General features: G+C 39.9%; 2 protein-coding genes across 12 annotated transcripts in view; one reads left to right on the forward strand and one right to left on the reverse strand.

Annotated features, from left to right (window-relative positions):
- Positions 1 to 6,797, forward strand: part of GDE1 (glycerophosphodiester phosphodiesterase 1) — a 7,170-nt gene extending 373 nt beyond the window's left edge. Inside the window, exons 2-6 of the mRNA XM_026082988.1 lie at positions 2,711 to 2,936; positions 4,239 to 4,344; positions 5,173 to 5,265; positions 5,904 to 6,115; positions 6,506 to 6,797. Of these exons, the coding sequence (XP_025938773.1) occupies positions 2,711 to 2,936; positions 4,239 to 4,344; positions 5,173 to 5,265; positions 5,904 to 6,115; positions 6,506 to 6,653 (785 nt within the window). The 3' untranslated portion in view covers positions 6,654 to 6,797. The remainder of the gene's footprint in view (positions 1 to 2,710; positions 2,937 to 4,238; positions 4,345 to 5,172; positions 5,266 to 5,903; positions 6,116 to 6,505) is intronic.
- Positions 6,798 to 10,117: 3,320 nt separating this feature from the next.
- Positions 10,118 to 21,574, reverse strand: part of TMC5 (transmembrane channel like 5) — a 31,285-nt gene continuing 19,828 nt past the window's right edge. For 8 of the 11 annotated variants that reach the window (XM_026083157.1, XM_026083156.1, XM_026083154.1 and 5 more), the window contains 12 exons: positions 21,331 to 21,497; positions 20,586 to 20,664; positions 20,118 to 20,215; positions 18,378 to 18,473; positions 17,679 to 17,754; positions 16,719 to 16,852; positions 15,326 to 15,499; positions 14,019 to 14,097; positions 13,572 to 13,664; positions 11,656 to 11,757; positions 11,276 to 11,321; positions 10,118 to 10,688 (listed from right to left, as the gene is read on the reverse strand). In XM_026083157.1, coding sequence (XP_025938942.1) covers positions 10,567 to 10,688; positions 11,276 to 11,321; positions 11,656 to 11,757; positions 13,572 to 13,664; positions 14,019 to 14,097; positions 15,326 to 15,499; positions 16,719 to 16,852; positions 17,679 to 17,754; positions 18,378 to 18,473; positions 20,118 to 20,215; positions 20,586 to 20,664; positions 21,331 to 21,497 — 1,266 coding nt within the window. In that variant the 3' untranslated portion in view covers positions 10,118 to 10,566. Of the gene's footprint in view, positions 10,689 to 11,275; positions 11,322 to 11,655; positions 11,758 to 13,571; positions 13,665 to 14,018; positions 14,098 to 15,325; positions 15,500 to 16,718; positions 16,853 to 17,678; positions 17,755 to 18,377; positions 18,474 to 20,117; positions 20,216 to 20,585; positions 20,665 to 21,330; positions 21,498 to 21,574 lie in introns of those variants that run through there. The other 3 variants (XM_026083159.1, XM_026083161.1, XM_026083160.1) reach the window with 3 other exon arrangements.

Below are 21,574 nucleotides of genomic sequence, written 5' to 3' on the forward strand. Positions count from 1 at the left end.
CCCCAGCCGCCCAGGGCCAGCCCGTGCCGGGGGGAGGCTGGGGGCGCGGTGGAGCTGCCGTGGGCCGGGAGGCGCAGGCCTGCCGCGCTCCTAGAGCAGAGGGCCCCGGCCCCGGTCCCCCGCGGCTCTGGCGGCCGGGAGACCGAGGTCGGTGCCGGCCGCATTACTGAAGCAACACGAGCCTGCGGGTTGTGTTTGCTCATGCGCCTTGTCAGCAGGCGCCGAGCCGTCATCAGCCGAAATAGCTCCGGCCACTTCTGCTTTGCAGCAGCAAGCCATGTTGCTTGTCAGTGTTCACCCCCAGGAGGGGTCAGCATAGTCTGATCGGCTTTGGGTCTTTCTGCGGGAACTCTGTTATAGTGGATGTTCTCGCCCCCTGCCCGACTGCTTGGTGCTGTGGCATAGCCTAGCAGGGTAGCAATAATGGAATACTTTATTTTGTAGGTGTGGCAACAGACTATCGAGGGAGGACAGCAACTTAGTAACAGGTCATCTGCTCTATGTTTAAGCTTTGAAGATTTCTAATGAGTTTTGAGAATCCACAGCTATAGGAAAACCCAGTATTGTGAGAACTTCCCTTTGTACAGCCCTGCCATGAAACTTGCTGCCACCTCACCTGTCTTGTCATGTTGCCTCAGAGTTGAAAATCTGACTCGTTCACTGCCCAGGCAGCAGGGATATCATGAAACTACCTTTTCTGGAAATTTGACAGAATCACACTGATTTCATTCAGCAGTTGTCTGGATCCCTGGGAGCATGTTTCATTTTGAAAACAGTTTAGTTGGTATATCCAAACCACGTTACTTGTGAAAATTTCAATATCAAAAGAAATTTCATTCACACTGGAAACAAAATTGAATCTTCCGGTGTCAATATTATCTGTAATCAGGAATTCTGACTTTTGCTCTTCCGTACTTTTAGATACATAGTAATCCCTGTTGAGCTAAGGGAGACCCCCTCATATGCGTAAGGCGTCTCGGGAATCAGGATTTAATTGCAATTGTCCTGACACTGTTGTATCCTCAGTACGTTATTACTTTCCAAAATTTGATTGTTCTGCTGACACCCACATCAATAAGACTATTTTAAAATAATCCTTTGAAACGTTTGTTTACAGAAATATCTGGAAGCCATGTATTTTCACCAAAAAAATAGCGGTAAAAGCATTAGTAGCTTTCCAGCTCTCCCTCAAAGAGATCAAACTGTTCTATAGATCCAAGCAAAAACTTGCAATCAAAGGTGTAATAAGCAAGTAATAACTAGCCTTACAAAGGGGAATGACTAGTGCAAAGTAATCAACAAACCGGAGATTCCATTAACAGGGAATTGACATAGATGCCTTTGTGAATCATGAATATTAAATATAGTTATCTTCCATAGCCCATCACAATCCAGAGCAGGTTTTGTATGTGACAAAATGAATCAGAGAGCTGGTTTTTATGTTCTGGGTTGTGCGGCGGTGTTCGCTATACCCTGTCCTGTGAGGAAGGTAAAAGAAAGCCTATAGTAGTTCTTACTAAATATCCTGATTATCTTTCTAAGTGAATGATCACATCCTGAAAAGCATATAGTAATATCTGTACAAAAGCTAGATGACTCTGAACTTGTAAGGAGGTTGGAATATAAGATGTGCTGAGGAGAAAAGGGCAAATGGAAGAAAAGTTGTGTTGTTGACCTTCTGCCTTCCGAAATGTAAAATGTAACCCTGCAGTGGCTTTCCTGTTCATTAAGGGGCTGCTCTAAGAGTCTGGCAAACACTTAGAATGAAAATATTCTTTAGAGAACTGCATGGAGTAGACATTAGCAGTCTCTCAGTGTAGCGTATCTGTGAGGATGAGATGCTGTTGATCTGCTGGTTGCTTACCTTTGGGCGAGGCAAGGCTCCTTGTTCCAACGTCAGAGCATCCTTACTTGACTTATACATTTGGGTAGCATCTAGTGCATTTGTCTTTCTGTTGCACTGGTTTTGTTCCCAGGAGGCCATCTGGCCTTCAGAACAATTCATCACTCCGTGCTTGTCTGAGGAGTTCCTGGGAAAGATATGGGCAGGAGGAGGATGTATTAATTGTTCTGAGGCTGCCCAGCTCTTGATTGCTCTCTTTTATGGAAACTCCTCAGATAGGAATTAGGATGTGCCTACATGCATTTAGTATTTAGTACAAGCATGGTAAGTGATACTTCTGGGAAGTTTTATATGTACTTCACATGGGTGGATCAACTGTACTGCACATGCATGGTGAATCTTGACTGTCAAAGAAGTATTGCATCTATCTTGCATAAAAGAAGGATGAGAGCTTTCTCTACTGGCAAGGAAAGTCTTTATGCTGTGTGGTCTGCTCTAATGAAAGTGTTGGCAATCACTGGTTTAGAACATCTGTCTGGCTTCTATGTATTATCTATAAATTATCTAAACTGCTACTCTTCCCTTTTGGAAAGTAACATAACTTAGGGACTCGGGAGTTATTGGACGAGAAGGAGGGAGCAGGATTCCTTCTGCATTTTATCCTAATCCCAATCCCATGGCCAAGACATTATCGTTATGATGTTCTGTATAAGATAGGTAATATCTTTTCAGTTGATACACAAATACATTTTGCAATAACTTGATAAAACTTCCTATGTTCCGCAAACTGAGCTTACTGAAAAGAATATTAATAGTTTCATATTCTTTAACAGAATACAAACTAAATATAGCAGTACCTATATTAATTCTATAAAGCTGTCTTTTCTGTTGTGTGTGTGGTTTCTGTTTTTTTTAAGGCAGCTGAGAATGGAGCAACGGGAGTTGAGTTGGATCTTGAATTTACTGCAGATGGTGTTCCTATTCTAATGCATGATGAGACAGTAGAAAGGACAACTGATGGGTCTGGAAGATTGTGTGACTTGACCTTTGATGAAGTTAGGAGGCTTAATCCATCTGCAAAACATAGGCTATGGTAAAAGACATATTGTTGTACTGAAACTATTATTTCAACAGTAAAAAACATCCATGATAAAGAAAATGATTACTTTGATCTATCAGTGATTAAAATTCTTGCAAATTTAAAACTGAGAGTCCCATCTGTTACCTTTCATTTGATATTTGTAACATATCAGACTACGTGCTCCTCACCCATCCCTGAAAGAGGAACAGTGAAGTAGAGTCAAGATAATTTTGACAGAGTCCACAAGCATCTAATGAGAGACAGGTTAATCTGTACATAAGTTTCCTATAAATGGACTGCAGAACACTTAAGATATTGGGAATTTAACTATATTCCAAAATAATTGGCTTGAGTAATTGAGTAAAATTAAATTAATTTTATTCACGTGTATTTCTTGACTGATTATGTTTTGGGAATTTTGCTTGCAATAGGTGACTTTACATTTTCTAAACATCAGGATTATATGATGATTGTATGTTAAAAAGGAGCTAGCCAGATTTTCTGGGTGTTGATTAACTCCTTTCTGGTAATATCCAGGGGAAAATACTTTTTATATATTACTAACATTTTGATAACAATACAACTTACACAGTATCATAAGCAAATCCATTTTAGAGGAAGAGCTTTTTGTTTGTACTCTTTGTATTTCCAAGACACTGCACATTAGGGATTCCCAGATGCTGGTAAATGTACTAATTACGGGTGCATGGTACAAGCAGCATCTCCCCAGTCTGTTATTGGAAAGGTGATCACCTGAGCCACATAGTGAGAACTTCTACATAGGCAGTTAACGCTGATCAGCTGTTGCTGGCTGTCACCTTATCAGGAATAATTTATTGATGCATGCAGCTGTTTCTCCTACATCCTCAGCTTGTCTTGCTTACTCTGCCGAGACTTACATTTCTAGTTCAGGGCTAGGGAGCACAGTCAAAGCAGGGTGAAGTGGGAAGGTAGGTGGTCAATAGTTGGGATTGAATGCTTATTTATTGTAGTTAAGGAAGGAGGTGAAAATCTGAGATTAGTGTTTTAGTGTGGGACACAGTTGGTGAGCATTGGGTTAGACCTTGAATATGGAGGGATATGATTGTCTAGTGGGATTTGAGGGGAAGAGGAGGTGGACATATATCGCTATACATATGCAGCCTTGCACTGGGTGAGAGAGCTGCTGCTGCCATTGCTGTTAGTGCTTGACCCCATCCCTAATAATAGAATAGCAGCAAGCTTTGTTTAGGAATCCCTGGGACACAGCTCCGTGTACTTGGGGATTTATCTGTGTCTGAGTGCATTCCAGTAAGGAGTTCTCCATTTCTATAGGAGCAAATTCCAGGGTGAAAAAGTACCAACTTTGAAAGAAGCTGTTGTGGAGTCTCTGCAACACAATCTTATAATCTACTTCGATGTCAAAGGCCATGCAAACCAGGTACTACTTAACATATGATGTGCTAAGTCACCTTCACTCAGCCTTGCTTTGGGTCTCCAGCCTGCTTTTGTTGGTCTCCAACTGAAATATAGTACAGTCCCTTCTCCACTAGGAGTGAGATTGGTCTATTATTTGTGTCATCCAAAGATGGGCTGTCAAAAAACAAAGGCAACATCTTTGGGCTTCGCTCATCCCATTCCGTTGTCCTGGGTGGGAAGCTGCAATTTACAGTTAGAGTGGGGTTTTGTATGAGTGTTGAGCTCAGCTCATGCCACCACCATGTAACAAAGCAAAGTGAATTCCTGCCTGTGCTGAGGGGAACTATTATCTTTAACCTCTAAGTAAGGATACTGCTTTTCTACAGTTTAAATTACTGAAGGGAGGTGCATGTAATCAATCATTAATGTTTTATACCAACTGGAATTATTTTTTTCTTTAGCATAGCAGAATATAGGAATAAATTCATTTTCCCCCTTGAACTAAACCATAGCTACTACTTCAAAATTTTATCTACCAGACAAGTCTAAGACATATCTCACCTGCTCTTTATATATTTAAGGCTACTTCAAACTCAGCAGTGAGTAATGTTCTCAGATAGAATCATAAAAAGGACTTTTGTTGCAAAAATAAAATAGCGTCTATGTGCTAATGCTATAAACAAGATGCTGTTTTTCTTCATCCCCTTTCCATTTCAATCTTGCTACATAAAACATGAAAGTATTTTAAAGGGGATTATTCTAACATGTGTTTCCAGTGTATAGTAAGTATGTGTGTGTGTTTATGTATGTATATATAAATATAACATCTGTGTGTGTCTCTAATTGGCAGGCAGTTGATGCTCTAAAACAACTCTACCTGGAATTTCCTCGTTTGTATAACAACAGCATAGTCTGTTCTTTCATGCCAGATGTTGTTTATAAGGTGACGTTTCCTAAAAGCTTATTTTGGAATTTTTTTATTTCTAGCTGGGATTTTCAGTGAGATATACAACTTAAAATTCCAGAGTAGTTTTGGAGTGTTAAAATTGGTAAGACTGAAAATAAATGAAGCATAAATCATAAATCTTCTGCATCATCTTAATAGATGACTCTGTGCTCATTAGTTACATATATTATGAATCTACAGCAACTCTTCCCATTCTGAAAAAAAGTGTGTCACTGTTAAAATTGGCATGTGGCCTGCTATCTGTGTGCAAGATATAACTGAATCTCAAGTTTTGATGTAAATGTAGACAGTTCTTAAAACTGTTTCCTAATTCTTGTCATCAAGTCCATTTACCATATATTTTATTCTGTTGCCTGACTGTTCTGCTCCAGCATGTTGTTAACATAAGAACAGTCACTTATTCAGCACATTTTAAGGAAAAAAAAACAGTACAATATTATACCAGCTTTCAAAAAGAGTTAAAAAAGGATTGGGGTTGGAAAGGGGAGAAGGATTCAGATAGAGCTGCAGATTCAAGCTAGCACTTTGCATCTAACCTCTCTGAATTTATATTCAGTGCAGCTATGCAGCTTGGCATTTGTGTGGACTACAATGTTTTCATCTTGATCTTCCAGATGAGACAAGCTGATAGAAATGTTGTAACAGCACTAACACACAGGCCCTGGCATCTGAGTCATCTTGGAAATGGGACACCTCGTTTCAATACCTTCTGGAAACATTATTGGTATATGATGATGGATGTCATTCTAGATTGGAGCCTACACAGTTTCTTGTGGCGATTATGTGGGGTTTCAGCTTTCCTCATACAGAAAAACTTTGTTTCTCAGTAAGTGTTTAAAGCTTGCTAACATATCAGGAGGCAATACCATTCTACTAATATATGAAGGTGAAGCTAAAATAGCACTGCTAATCAGTGTGCTCCATTTAGCATTGTGTAATGCTGTTTGGATAGTTTATTCACTGTATGCTATTTCATTACATTTAAGCCTCTGTCTTTTCAATCTGTATTTTTACCTTATGTTAGATCCTAAGTTTAATCTCAAAGAAGAAAATTGCTGAGTTTGCCTGTTTAAAGTATTCTGCTGCAAAAAGATGACATGTTATCATTCCTGATGAAATACTGATGTAAGACTAAAATGCAGTTTTAGCTTGAGTGCTGTCTGCCTTAAGTATGGTAGTGTCTGTCTTCCTCTTATGGTTTCTTTGTTCTTTACAGAGAGTATGTGAGGCATTGGTCTTCAAAAGGAATTCAAGTGGTTGCCTGGACAGTGAACACATTTGCAGAAAAAAGGTACTATGAAACCGTCCTTGAAGCCAGCTACATCACAGACAGCTTGGTGGAAGACTGTGATCCGCACTACTAGACCTGTGCTTGTAGGATGCTCGCCAATTTAAACAGGCCATTTATTCTGGCAGGTCTGAATTTACCATCAAGAGGGTATGCCATAATGCAGATGGGACTGCTAATGACAGTTCTGGAGAAAGGAAGAGCAGTGGTTTACTTCTGCATTCAAGATCTGATCAAACAGTAGAAAAACCTTCTGTTGCAACACTGGATAAAGCTGAGGTGCAAACATTATTAGTCCAGGGAGAAACACTGAGTCTGTATAAAACAGGAAATCACAATGTAATGTAGAAGGATGAGTTTTGACAAGCTAACTAGGTATCAAGCTATATTTGCAAGTTGCTTTATGATTCTCAGACTACTCCTTTGCTTCGCTTAAATCTTGGTTATAAAGTCAAATCAGCATTTTTTCATGGCATAATTTAAAATCATACCTTGATTCTAGTAATTTAAACAATCTGTTCTACAACTGTGTAATAATTTGAGGTGTATCTGTGGCATCTTAAAAGTATCTATACTACTGTTCTTAAAACAGAACCTGAAAATAATAATGCCAAAGTAGAGTGTGAGTGTACTTACCTCCCATTGCATGGAAAGATGGCCGTGTTGTATCCTGACAAGGAAATAAAAGTCAACTTCCCATGTTCAGTGTAAAGACTATGAGCATTAATGATTAAAACTTGGGCACCTTCTTACCTTTGGGTCTTTTTAAAAGAAGTAAGGCAGGACAGAAGATTATTCCTTCCAATGGTAGCACACATGAATGTATTTATTTTTTAGAAGAAAACTATATATTGAGTGGTGCTAGCTGTAGAACAAATAGAGCTGAAATGCCTTTTGTAGTTGGCTGAAGAATTGTTTGCACGATTGAAGGACAAGGATATGTGGGAATCTGTCATCCAGATTTAACTTGAAATCGAGAGTCTGCAGTTACAATAAACAAATATTTGTTTTTATTCTCAAGGGTACTGTATATTTTACCAGCTGCTTATCAGCAGATTGATGTAGTATCTGAAAATTAGTGCAGGAGAGGTTACCTGATGTTTTTTCTAATGAGTAAAACCCTTTTCCCATTACAGCAACAATCAACTTGCCATGAACAATTTCAGCTCTGCTCTGGAAAGAGCTGGTAGTTAGAGAAACTTGTCAATGCTAGCAAGAACAGAAATGAAACCACCTTTTCCTAAAGGCCAAATACATGGAAAACTTACCAAGTTGAATGATTAAATTAATTTCATTTCAAAAAATAGGATATTAATTTCAGTATAAATGAAGAATTCAAACATTTAACTGATTGGTTACCTGCTGCAGTTTAGTGAGATGTAATCGCATAAGATACCTTTAGACTGCCATGTGTAGCAATGTATGTTTGAGTAGAGAGTGTAATCGTGTTGTAGTAAGCTAGTCCTTGTACTACTTCAGTGTTGTTGAATTCCTTCTTTGTTTAGGCCTTGTTGCTTTTCAGCTCAGATACTGCACTGCACACTGGCTGGTCACTTCATAACGTGCTATGGGAGAACTGCACCAACAAGAAGTAGGACAGCAGATTACATGGATCAGTGGTACTGTTTGGTACATTGCTTTAGCTATAAACAGTTCTTGATAGTACACCTCATAGCTAGTTGGCTGTGTGAAGTGAGAACTAATTCTAATATTTAAAATCAACCTCAATAAAAGGTAATTTAAAAAAATTAACAATGGAAAAAAAAAAAACAATTGTCCCCATAAAAAACAAGTCCAAACTTCTGGGTTAGTGGCAGGTGAAATGCATCTCCCCCCTCAGTGAGGCAGTACTCCTGAATGCAGGTGGCAGTGATGTTGAAGCATGGCATGCACCAAGCAATTTGCAGAAATTCTTCTTTTCCAGTCTGCTTATGAAATCTTTTTTACTGTGAGAATTGTTTATTTGCTACAGCACTTACTCTTTCCTGGAAGAGAGCAGTAAAGGGTGCAATTTTGATCAAATGAGTTGATGAAAAGAGCATCAAATAGATTCTGGAAATAAATAGCTTTATACACTACCATGGATGCAAACAGAGCTGCTATAGATGGGGCCAAAGGGACATTGACAGCTATTACAAACACTTTCTGAAACAATGGATTTGTTACTCAGGTATCCAAGTGCCAGGATTTTTAGCCAATGAATACTACTTTCTGCAAAAGGTGGATGATTTCTTTCTTGAATCTCAAATTACCTATAAGCACAAAGACATTAGGAGTAAGGAGGAGTGCCAGACTCACTGAAGTAGCTGTGCTATCATCAGAATTATGAGAGCCTTTTCTCCTTGTGTCACTCTTCTACCATGCACTGCAGAACCAATGACCCTCCTCTCAGTCTTCTGGTGCACATCCTGTATCAAATCTACGTACACTGCTGTGTCCTAGAGCCGGCTCTCATGGCTCTGGATCGGCAAAGCCGGCATCCTGGCAAACGGCCCTGGCTCCAAAGTTCCATTCTTTTTATTGCTTCTTGGGTCCTGGCCGTACTGAGTCACTGTCCTCAGTGCTAACACAAGGCCCCTTCTCAAATATTCACTACTAGACTCTAGAGCTATGTACACAGCAAAACTTAATAAAATTGAATCTTTGGTCTTGCATTGTGTGTAAATTTTGTCCTTTTTTTTCTATACCTTTGGTAGCTATTTTGGGGTTGTCTTTAACCTAAATTATGAGCCTGAGGAAGAGATGTGCTTCTTTCCTCCAGGATATTCTGTCTTAAGCAGCTAGGGAGGAATAAACAAACAAAACCCCCGGTCTTCCACAGGCAAAAATCCTAAAGGGGCAGAGTGAGGGAGAAGGACTGAAACCGGTAACAAAAATACAGACCAGTTTCCAAATGCAAACACCTTATTGCAGGTTATATTCTTGAATAAGAAACATATTTAGAAGACTCAGAACAGCACCTCTCAGCTCAGGCTTCATTTTCTGTCTTCAAGTTGCTTTAGAAATCTTCGTGCTTCACTACAGTGTGCAAGTGCATATACAATAAGGCCTTCCTGCCCTTGGTCTTGCTGTTTCACAGCATTTTACTAGGTGAAGCACATCTCAGGAGTTGAGTGCAAATGAAGAGAAGGAAGATGTATATCTTAAGCAGTAAAGTAGAAAACAAGCAAAAAAGATCTAAAATTTATGATCATAGCCAAATTGTGGCTCTGAATAAAAAGAAGCTGCAGCAAGTGTCTCAGAGCCACGTATGATGAAAAGTCCCTAATTAGTTACTTCCAATCCATCCTTTACTGGAAAGGATAAATGTCACAAACTTTTTGTTTACAAGCACTTAGAGCAGAATTTTGAAAGTAAAGTCACCCTTAAAAAAAAGTAGAGTTCTGAAAGCTTCTAACATCAAAACTGGTTTTCAGTGACTGTAGTAATCCCTATAAAAATGGCTCTAAAAGGAGCGAAAATGGAACAGAGGTTTAACATAATGGTTCATACAAATTATTTTACAGCCATTACAATGTCTCAGTCATTAAAAACAACTAGTTTAATTTCCCTCTATCTTTATTTGAACAATACTCCATTTTTTGGTTAGATCAGATAAAAACAGTTTGAACAAAATAATTGATATAAAAATACTTTTAGACCAAAGTTTTTATTTACAATTAGGCACAAATTTCCCTATGTTTAGTCAACAACAAATGACCAGCTGTGGAGGGACCTTTACTGTACTGATGCAATAGCCAGTCCTGGGTGAAGGCTTCTGATCACCAAAATCGCACTACTTCCAAACCAAACATGCAGTATATTCCCTGTCATATAATAAAATGCAATTAGGGTGCATTTTTCAATCTATTGTTTGAATTTTTATTCCATTTGGGAAAAAATAACCCCAAATTATTTTAATGGTTCTTTCAGTCATTAGTGCAAAACCGTATTACTTTCTGCAGAAAGTCAGTCAGTGATTATTAACATTCATTGTTCATTCTGTGCGATCATGGTCGAAAATCCTTGTCATCATCTTCGTCTTCTCGTTCAGCTTCTCGTCTAGCACGCAGAGCAAGTGCCAGTGCTTCCGACACCCCCGTCCTGCTACTTGGCCGGGATGTCTCTGCATCTATTTTTCACAAAGGAAGTGACGTTAACCTTGCCAATGCAGGTATAATAACCACTCTCTATTTAAAGCCCCACACTATTTAAATGTCTGATCTGTCCAGTATTTGGAATGAAGGAAGATGTTTGTGTAAACTGGGAAGACTTCAATTTACCATGCAAGATTCCATAGCCGTTTTTATTCAGGACACAGGATGTCCTAGGGACTGTTCATCATTAATAACCACTGCTGGGATTCACACAAAGGTGTGAAGTACACATCTAATGTGATGCAATAGTCTTGTCTTCCTTGCTCCCATAACGCAAAGGGGCTCATTCACCCAAAGCAATTCAGCTCTCTGGTGTGAAGAAGCTAGTGATCAGTCTTCAGAAGTTACCACCACCATCACAATAAGCTACCAAAAGGCATAGAAGTGCTAGAAGACACTGGCCTTAGAAATACACTCTTTTTGTTTTCCTTTTAACCAAGATGATAAAATTCTATGCCTATTATATCAATCTATTATATTCTGTGTCTATACCATATCAAACATTTTCACCAAATTGAACTTCTGAGAGTTGCTTTCTTTGTGTTTAGTATTTGTTGCTTACCCAGCGGAAGGCCAATCCCCTCCAAGATCTCAGGAGAATAGGAAAACTGAAAACAAAATTCACAAGTCAGATTCAGGTGTATGCTTTCCTGACGTGCCTGTCATCTTTTCTCTAAAAAAGTACCAGTTACCAGTAACAAAATCATACCCTTTCTTCTGATCTTAAGCAGGTCTATAAGCACATGAGTATTCCAACAGATATTCTGGTGAGTATTCCAACAGATATTCTGGTTATATTTTTATATTTGTTCAAATCAATCTTTTAAATTTTTTTCCACACACAGGATGTCACCTTTGTTCAACATATGCCTATTCTCTATATCATGCTCGCAGTTCTATATAGGGAAATCATGCAGAGACATCCTTCTTCAGCTATCTCACCTCATCGTAGGATGCATTTTGATTTCTGTCAAATGTCCTTTCTAGGTAGTTTGGCATGTGCTGGGCAGGTTGCATAGATGAGTGGTATGAAGCAGAGCTTCTCTGAAAGAGAATATTTGACATTAGCAGTAGTATATGCTGGCTTCCAATCATGACTTTTTGGTCAGTATCCACATCCAAGGCTGTTACCCCTTGTTTTAGAGACGTGTCCTTTCTACTAGATCCACAATTCAATTATTTCGGCATCTCCTTTTGAAATCAGACCTTAACAACTACAAGAATACCCACATTTGGTAGGTTATCAAACCCTCCTCCCCTCAGAAGTCCCAACTGTCTGCGGTCTGGACACTGACTCCAGATTCTCTAGTATTTGAAAATCTCCTAGCACAAGAAAATGCTCAGCTAGAAGCCAAAAAGCCATCTGTAAGGCTCAGACCAGAGACTGCCTGACAGCAGAGGCTGTGTCCAGTCTAGGACTCCATCTCGTGGTGACACAGGGACACAGCCTCCGCGCTTTGCAAACTGCGCAGCACCTTTTGTTAGATTATCTCCTAGCGAGATAATACCACAACCCCGAATTCAGATATGGGGAGGACAGATCTAAGACAGAAAGGACTTGTTCATGGTTTGACACCCGCAGTTTTCCCTTTTCAACCTCCTGTTCTTAGACTCTGCTGCTGGAAACCCTTCTTGTTCTTGGACTGGTCTCTTTGGCATGTTAAGAGCTACACAAACAATTTAGCTGTTATTGCAAGACCTTTTATGCAAATAATTAGATGGAACAGAAGTAGATAAGGTCCTGCTAGTGGAGGAAGGGCAGAGCTCAGACAGTAAGGCTGGATGCTGTACAAAAGTAGCCTTGCTGGTCTATGCTGCCTGATTTTGGATACATGGAGCTTCCTGCCTTAAAGAGACTACTTTTGTCTCAGTATTTTTGTTACTTTTGTTTATTTCAGTTGTTTCAGCTGGTTTCCCTTGTCTTTGGGGGAGAGCGCCTGGGGAGGCAGCATATCTGTGAGGAAAAAGGTGTTTGTTATCTTGTTTCCTGTTATGTGAGCTTAGAGGCTGCAGCGGCTGGGGACGTGGCAGGGATAAGTTTGCAGCAGCGTGTGACAAAATATAGGCCTTCTATTTTTCAGAGACTAACCTGAATGGGGTAAAAAAAAAAAAAGAGAAAAACAGTCCTATCTTATTTCAAAGCTCTAACAGGGCACTGAGGAAGTGCAGGCAGAGTAGAAACAGCAGTTGAAAAGCAATGGCACACTGTTTTCCATGGGACAGACTCCTCCAGGCGAGTCAAAGACTTTTTGCTTAACCCAGCTGAAAACAGCACACAGCACCTACATATGCAGATTTTAACATTAATTTGTTGGCTCAGCAGGCAGTACTAACTTGAAAAACAAATTCAGGTTAAAGAGATTAGAAATCATGTCTTTCTTGACATTGAGTGTGATCTAAAAGAGAGTTAGGTCAGGGCACTCAGTTTAATTCATCTGAAAAGACAGTGGAGAGAAACAACCCCAAACCTCCAAGAAAACCCGGAGTCAGAGGAGGAAGGCAGTCTCCTCCTCAGTCTAGGCAAGGCTCGAGTCTGGCTGAACCCTTTATTGGCCATCACTACACCTAGATTAGGAATGGTTTTTTGCAGTTTCATAATCATAAGTAATATCTATCGAGGGTAAGTACCTCTCTGCCTCCTTCCCAGGTTAAATGCTAGTCTGGAGCAAGTAGCTATGGAATATCCAAGGTATCATTTTGGTAAGCTGCCTGGGGTTAACTAGCAGTCAACCGATTGAGGTGAGGTTTTTAGTATAGACATATCCCCAAATGACTGCCTATTTGCAAGACTAGAGAAATCCCACAAAATCATAACAGGCAAGTAATTAAAACAGTAGCATCTGAACTATCAAACTGACCTTCTGGTCTTGTCGTCTTGGTGCAGACAGGTTTTGTTTTGCCATTTGTAGTGCCCGTAGTTTTTCAAGTAAAAACATTTTATCTTTTCCTTCCTACAGTCAAGACACATTTGATCATTAGCTGGAACGCACTAATCATTCCTGAGAGATGCTCAAGGCCTGTCTATGAGTAACCATTGACCAGAATAATCATTAAAATTCCTTTTATTCTGAAATAATGTATCTACAAAGAAAGCTGCTTGAAGGTATAGGCATAGCTTGAAGGTAAAATTATTTTTCAATAGCTTTTTGCTTGTGAGTTAAGTTTCCCTGTGATTCTCATGGGGGAGGGCTTCCACTTTCCCCCACACTGTCATAGGAAAAGCATATTACAACTGCACAACAGGAGATGAGACAATCAACAAAGAAGCCAAATTTTAACAAGAGAAAGCTGAAAGTCAAACTTACATTAATAATTTGCTTACGTAAGAGCTTGACCATGGTCTTTCTTCCTTCTATTATTTGCCAGTAAAGATATGTAATAATTCTAAAGAAGAAAATAAAGTCCAAAAGATGAGCACTCATACCCATGTGCATCTCCTCCTAGTCACTGCCTAAACAGAAAGTTATCTTATTCATTTTATATACTAAGTTATCTATCTATCATTACCTATGGAATGGCAGACACGTGGGTTCAGATATTTTCTTGGAAAAGACGCAAAGATTTATGGGCTCTGATTCAAGATCACAAGTAAAATTAAAGTAGATCAACAGTACAAGGTGCATCTCTGTTAACATATAGGAACCTACCGTTCTTACCCCACCTTGTATCATTTACTTAAACACATGGACCTTAAATCACAACACTGAATACTTACTGCTTCCAGGCAAATCCTGGATCCACTAGAAATCAGTGGGAACTTTCTTGTTTTATGAGAACAGTGTTTGGCCCTTAGGTGTGCAAGGCCCAGCCTATGTCAAAAGTATCAAGCAGTACGTCTACAGCATCAAACCCTCCTAGGGGGCACATATCTTATATAAGCACATACTGTTTTTGCCGAAATAACTTATTTTGGTCCAGGAGACGGTATGTGAATTTACCTGAGATTAGTTGGAAGTAGACTGCAGCCTATTTCTTAGCGTTCCCCCATGTGGTGTGCCCACTTTAACATGCTACAACACACCACGTGTACAGCATGCCCTCCCCCACAGTGTCCCTGCTATAGCTCAAATATTCTTTACATGGTGCCATCTCCACAAATGACTCAACTGTTGAGAAATGGTCAGAAAAGACAAAGCGTCCACCCCTTGAACTTCTGCCTTTTGGCAGAGGGTTCTAGTATAGACCTGGCCTATACCACCTATGCTTGAGAAAGCAGGCCCTTTCCCTATTGAATCATCCACCTCTGAAAAAAAAAGCAACTTATCTTGCCAACTGTATGCAGCATATTTGTTTGCTGATGTTCTTAAAGCTAAGCATGCCAGTGGTAATAGGATCTGGAAGCCTGCGCATCAGTAAACTAGAAGTATTCAGACAAAAACAGTGTCTCCCAGGGTTAGCAGGAAGCTGGTCTGTAAAGAGCTTTGGCATTCTAATATGAAAGGAACAGCTTTTATAACTTCTTCAGGTACTTCAAATACATGAATTTCCAATACATTAACTTTCTGATGTTTTTAAGATGTACTCTGCAATTTCACTGCAGAGAATGCCTATGACATAGCCAGGTTTTCTGCTTCAGGTTCTTTCCCAGTGCTTTTCATTAGCAGGTACTTACAGGAGAAGGGTAGAGAGGATGAAGAAGAACAGTTCACTTTGAAATAAGTTTTGGTAGATCCATACTACCCATTCTGAGCCAGGGTAATTTTTCAGTGTTTCTATCCATTCAGAGATTGCAGCATACATAGAAGATAAACCCCTGAAAGGACCACATTCTTTTGAAGGTTTTAACCTGAAAGTATGAAAAAACAGACGTTTAAAGCTTCAGGTACTAACCACTGATTTAGTTAATACTCAGCACATCAAGATGCTCATTAGTTTGCTATAGCCCTCTGATCTCTTTTGAGCCATAGGGAACTTCCATCATTATCTGTCTGATTTTTTTACTTGGGTGACATTTTGCCCATTAAAACACCCAGTCCGGCCTACGTAATCAGAGATAAGAGACTCTAATGCAATGAAACAGCACCAATCCTTTAAAGGCAATCCTGACCTAAATGTAACAAGTCCAAATGTAACAACCTAAAAGTAACAACATAGCACAGGCTACAGGATTTGAAAATCTGAATTTTCAAAGTTGCATCACAGATCCCTAATAAAACCATCATCCCACCTTGCCTTCCAGAACTTGAGTCACTATGCACTTTCAGTAACAACAGGATGTGGGGAAGTAAGGTAGCCCTCAGCAAAAATGAAAGTTTTCAGACAGACTGAAATAGTAAAATGCTGTTGCTTTGAGACTGAACCAATTCAGAGGGTCTGAAACTCCCACTTGGCATCTGGAGATATTTGCTCTGAAATATATCACCTCCCCTGGTTTCAGATGTAGCACCTGTCTTGCTAAATACTGAAATCATGTGGGTGAGAATTGCCAAGAAAAAGAAAATGGATATCTGTGTTGCCCTCATTACTGTGACCACAGAGAAACATACATACAAACAACGGAGCTTTAAAATACTGACAACAACCAAGCTGCCTTATTGCTCAGTACTGGCTGCAAAAAGAGCCTTTGAAGTTTGGAAATAATCCAGAAGTTGACTGAATTGAGTTTTTACAGGTGTTTCTCCCTTGCAGTCCCAGTATGGCTTATAATGCAAATAAGCCCAGGAAGAGGCTAGGTCACAGAAACCTTTGAGGAAGAAGAAAAGCCAAATCAAATAATTTGCTGTTACATCTGAAAAGAAAACCAAAACTTTGGCACAACTTTGTTTCTCCTCCCACTCTCTTATGGGACAGCTTATGCTTCCATAAATCTTACATTAACCACATTCTTGCAAACTGAGAATGATTTGTTTTGAGATTACAGAACATTTCTTGAACATTTGAAACCTTTCACAGGCAATTAATACAGATTTATCTTTTATACATAGAAAAACACTGATTCCTCTGCCTGGTATCAGATCAATGCATAACATAACACGGCAAACCTGAACGTCAGTGCTCTTCCATACCTCCAGACAGTGACTGCAATAACAGACAGGACTCCAACGAGGGATGGGAAGAACAGCAGGAAGATGAAGAATGTTGTCATCTGAGCAGCTCTCCAGACCTTGCGGGGGGGTTGACAATTCATCATCAGACTGACCTTTAAAGAGATGAACATACACAGTCTTGGAACGGTGCTACCTGCCACTTCAACTGGGTTTAAGTCAATCCTGCTGAAATTTCTGGAGGCAACTGCTGGAACAGCATTGTTTCCAAGAACTTCTTTTGTAAGAACTTGATAGATATACTGTAGTTTTTAAAAACTTCAAGAGTACAGCCTTTCAAATAGTAAGAGGCAAAGTGAGGTTCTGATGGGTTCATTGCTGGGGAGGGGTTGTGTTTGCAGAACACACGAACCCACAGTTCAGGGAAGCCTGAATCAATGATTCTGGTTATAGCTTTGTTCCAGTTCTACATTCAATGCTACAAACTACTCAATCTCCTAATAAATAATCTATCATCTAGTCACACTACTAAGAAAAAGAAGTCTGAAAAGAAGAAAATTCCATCATGATCTTTAGCTGAATCACCCTGCTAAGATTTAGATTACTGGGGGGGGCAGAGAAGTCAAAGTCCCATTGACAGGCTGTGTCTGTATAGACACATGTACTTGTACACCCCTTAATTTCTACAGCCTTTAATTTCACTACTTTATTCTTTCCCCTCTCTAATTGTGCTCTTAACCTCTCCTACTACCCTTCTACATTTTTTCCCTCTCAAGTGTCACAGGTTCATATTTTGAGGGTGTGCATCTAAATTTTGCTCCTTCAAAGCAAAAAAGCCCAATCAATCAAACCGCTCCCCTAAACTCCAAATCCCACAGCCTCCAATGAGACCCAGCACTCTAAACCAGTTCACTCCTGCTGAGACGCCAAATGCTCTAAGAGGCACAGTTCTTCATGATGAATGCATGTAAAGCTTGTTACCTTTTTCACATAAAATACTATAGAAAATGATATCATCTGGATTCCAGGGAGCAGAGGCGAGAAGAAGATACCAATCCTACCAGAAAGGATTTAGAAAAAAAAAAGTTATATCTTCAGTGTTCACTGCACAGTGCTTACTGTGCTAAAAGCAGAAAATATCACCCTATCTTTATATATAGTTAGTGTTTGGTTATTGGTGGATGTAGTTATATTAACACTGATCTTGTATCAGTAAGTTAGCCTTTAAAAATACACAACTTCAAACCAAACATATGGATATAGGTACACACATATCTGCAAAATTCTCTTATAATTTCAGTAACATATACATTCTTAGAAGTAAGGAAGAAATAAGGAAGCTTTTCCAGTGTTTAATACTGAAATTATTTCAATAGGAACATTATTGCAGCAGGGAAGTAAGCAAAACTCCAGGATGTTCCTTTTACAGGTTCCTCCTAGAGTAGGCAGCTGTGAGGTGGACTAATCTGCACAGATTCTGAATACAGTTATTGTTATTACCTGCATAACTACAAAGAAAATGGGCAAGTCGCAATACTTACAAAGGTACTTAATATACTGTCTCAGGCATTTATCCTGTTCTTTCCTCCATGATGCAAAGCACCCATGAAAGCACCAGTCAGGACGTTCTGTGGTATTCTTAAGTGCAAACAAAGTTTTGGCCATAAACCCACCACTTACCAGGTCAAAGTCTGTGCGTAGATCAAATCTAAAACATTTCGTGCAATATCAAATTCTGGCACCCCCAGGCTTACATAGACTGTAGTTCCAATAATTCTGGGGAAAAAAAACAGCACAATAGCATTTACTAAGTGATAAAACCCTCTGTAGAAATCTCTGCAAAGAACCTCCTGAATACAGGCATCAGTGACAACTTATTCAGGGGGCTTCATTAATCACATGTCATGCAAAGCAGCCACAGCTTGTTGACTAGACAGCAAATCAAAAATTAAACAGTAGAATAATGGAATAAGACCTAGGATATTTTTCAAGCAACTTAAAAAAAAAAAAAAAGGATTTATAGCTATATCATAAATGTAAACATACTTTTCTGGTTAAACGGCTGAAACTGCAAGTTACCTCAGCACAAAACTGTAACAGCTTTTCGGTTCCTGAGTCCTGAAAAATCTCAGCCTCAATCAAAAAACTTGTAGAATGATATTCTTAACAGATCCTGAAGTATACTCTACTTTAAACTAACAGAGGTCCCAAGTAGCTGAGACACAAACAGGTAAGCCAGCACCTGCTGAGGACAACAATCTCATTTTATCACCTTATTTGCTCTGAGCTAGATTCACTTTCTGCTTTTTATATCAAGATGAGGAAAGCTTTTCCCATCTTGCCTTGAATACTGGACTTTGTACCATCTGGTCAGCTGCATCATCAACAAGGTTTCAGGGCTGAGCATGCTGGGGGTGTCTCTGAACACAAACAAACAACTGTACTTTTAATCTTTTATGGCCATAAGTCTGGTGCTTTCCCATGGTTTTGTGGAGGACATTCATCACTGCTGACACTGCAGTTTGGTACCGTGACCTTTTGCTGGGAGTTGGCTTCCTATCTGAACAACGCGAGGACACAGAAGGATTAAAGGGAAGAGCTGTGGAGGGAAAGTGTTCAAGGTTTTCTCAATGTTGTTTGTTGTTTAATTAACAAAAAACTTAGAAAGTCCTAACTTGTAAACCAATCTTGGGCTCGTGGTATGTAAAAGGCAAACAATCATTATGGACCTCCTACACAGGTATTGCCAGGAACTCTAAATGCTGGCGAACACTTAGTACTCTACAATCTCAGGTCATAAATAATGTCTGGCAGTAGAAAGGAACACACAACAGATCTCGGAAGTAAATGACTTTTTGATTATGCACTTAGCTGAATTCACTATCAGTTAAAAAAAATACTTCCTTACATACCACAGTACAGTATTCTACACTTGGAAGCCATATTACGTCCTTATTAAGACTTGTTAAAATAAGATTTTAAACTTGCATGCACTCTGTAAAGCGATATAACTAATAGAAAAAAATTACAGAGGGGCATGCTGAGGAAAAGCAGTAGTGTTTCTGTGCATATACAGAAAAGCAGTGTTTTCTGCCCATGACTCGACTCCTGGTCCTTTGTCACCCCATTCAGGAGATCTACCAGAGTACACTGTGGCTTCCTCCATGCCTGGTTTCCATCCAAAGGAAAAAAGGACACGCTGGGAGAGCAGAACAGTACTCTGATCTCCTCCTAAGAAGGAGCTGTGATATAGCCAAGGCACGCACCCAAAGACCAGGCCTGGTGGAGACAATCAAGGAAGCATCAATTGTGCCACAGACATGCTTCTGTTGTACTACTTTTCTCACGTTGGAAAGGAGGGACCATATCTTTGGTACCAATCTTTGTGAATAAAAACAAGAATAAAAAAATAATACTTACCTGCGTACAAATTCTCCAAAGAAACAGCCAAGCAAACAAAATATGAAGTCAACCAGAACAAGACGATAGATATCTTGGCCAACCAGAGTTTCCCAGCACTTTGAAAAGGGGGAAAAAAAAAAAAGAGTACATGCATACCCAGAAGTCAAAAATTATGCGATTCAAACATTCTTCACTAATGCTAGGGCTTCTAAAGCCTGGGCTGCAGACCAAAGATGTGTTAGCATCCTAACTAATCACAGCTGATCTCTCTTGAGCAATGCTGCAAATAAGCTGAGACCTGAGTTGGGTGACTCATTTTTTCCCCACAGTTCACTTCTCTAAAGATTCTAATAAAGAAATGTTGGGACAGCAAATTCAGTTGTACAAGCGACCGCATGTATTTTGCTTTGCTGGAGGAAACCTATTATCAAAGTGGTTCCCAACGTGATATTTTTAAGTCAAAGATTTGTAATTTTGAAACTTTACCTGCGACTCTGATGCAGCCACAATGTTAAGCCAGTAGTAGCACAGTATTCCAACAATTGATATTTTCAGGATGATATTTCTAGAAGGAAAAAGTAACAGTAACTGCACTGACAGCTGGCTCCTAAGCTCATGGAAAGGAATGATGGCAGGATGACCACAGGTCACGCATTATTACCTCCTTTTATAGTAACAATAGCACTGCACAGTGCCAGGACTATCAGGAGCTCTCCTCAGAGCTCAGGTGCAGCGTTATTCTACTGTCCTGGCGGAAAAGGAGCTGGCCATGACAATCTTGGCACAGGCCCCTGCTAAGCAGGCTGCTGCTGGGTGTGTGAGCTTCACGGGGGAGGAAGGCCTGAGGGGCACTGGGGGTTATACTGTGTTAGATCCGGGCATCTGTGGTGAAGCAAGACCTTCTCTCTCCACTCTCCTTCCTTTCCCCCAGTGGCCCACAGCACAGTGGACATCTACGGAAGCCACAAACAAAGCCAAGCCCAGTGTCACACTACACCTGATTGGGAGAGAAACAATACCGCACGCTCAGGCAGAGATGAGACACTCCAGCGGGCTGACAGATGACAAACAGAACATGGAGGGCAGAGTGTACAAAAGTCTCTGCAGAAGACAAATTCTCCTGCTCCACTGCTCACCGCTGCCTTCCATGCCACCTAGACACAGTCTTCTGTCAAAAAGAAGAGTCAATCAACTTCAGGCAAAAAGCACTAAGAGGAGGTAGCAATAATACCTGGTAATAGTGACATATATCTGGTGTCTGGGATTCTGAAATTTCTCCAGGAGTCCAAGCCATGAGTAGAAGAACGGGATGAATGCGTTGAGGAGAGATGCAACAATGGGTAGCACCAACATGGCAGCTTGGCTCTCCAGGTCATTTTTACGCTCTTTCATGAACAGCTTTGAGAGGAGAAAACAAAAACAAAACTCAGAGCCTCAAGTAAAATACTACCTCAAATTGTGTCCACAGAGGACAC

This window comes from Apteryx rowi, unplaced genomic scaffold, assembly GCF_003343035.1.
Source record: "Apteryx rowi isolate R43461 unplaced genomic scaffold, aptRow1 scaffold_6, whole genome shotgun sequence".
In the NCBI taxonomy this organism is placed as follows: domain Eukaryota; kingdom Metazoa; phylum Chordata; class Aves; order Apterygiformes; family Apterygidae; genus Apteryx; species Apteryx rowi.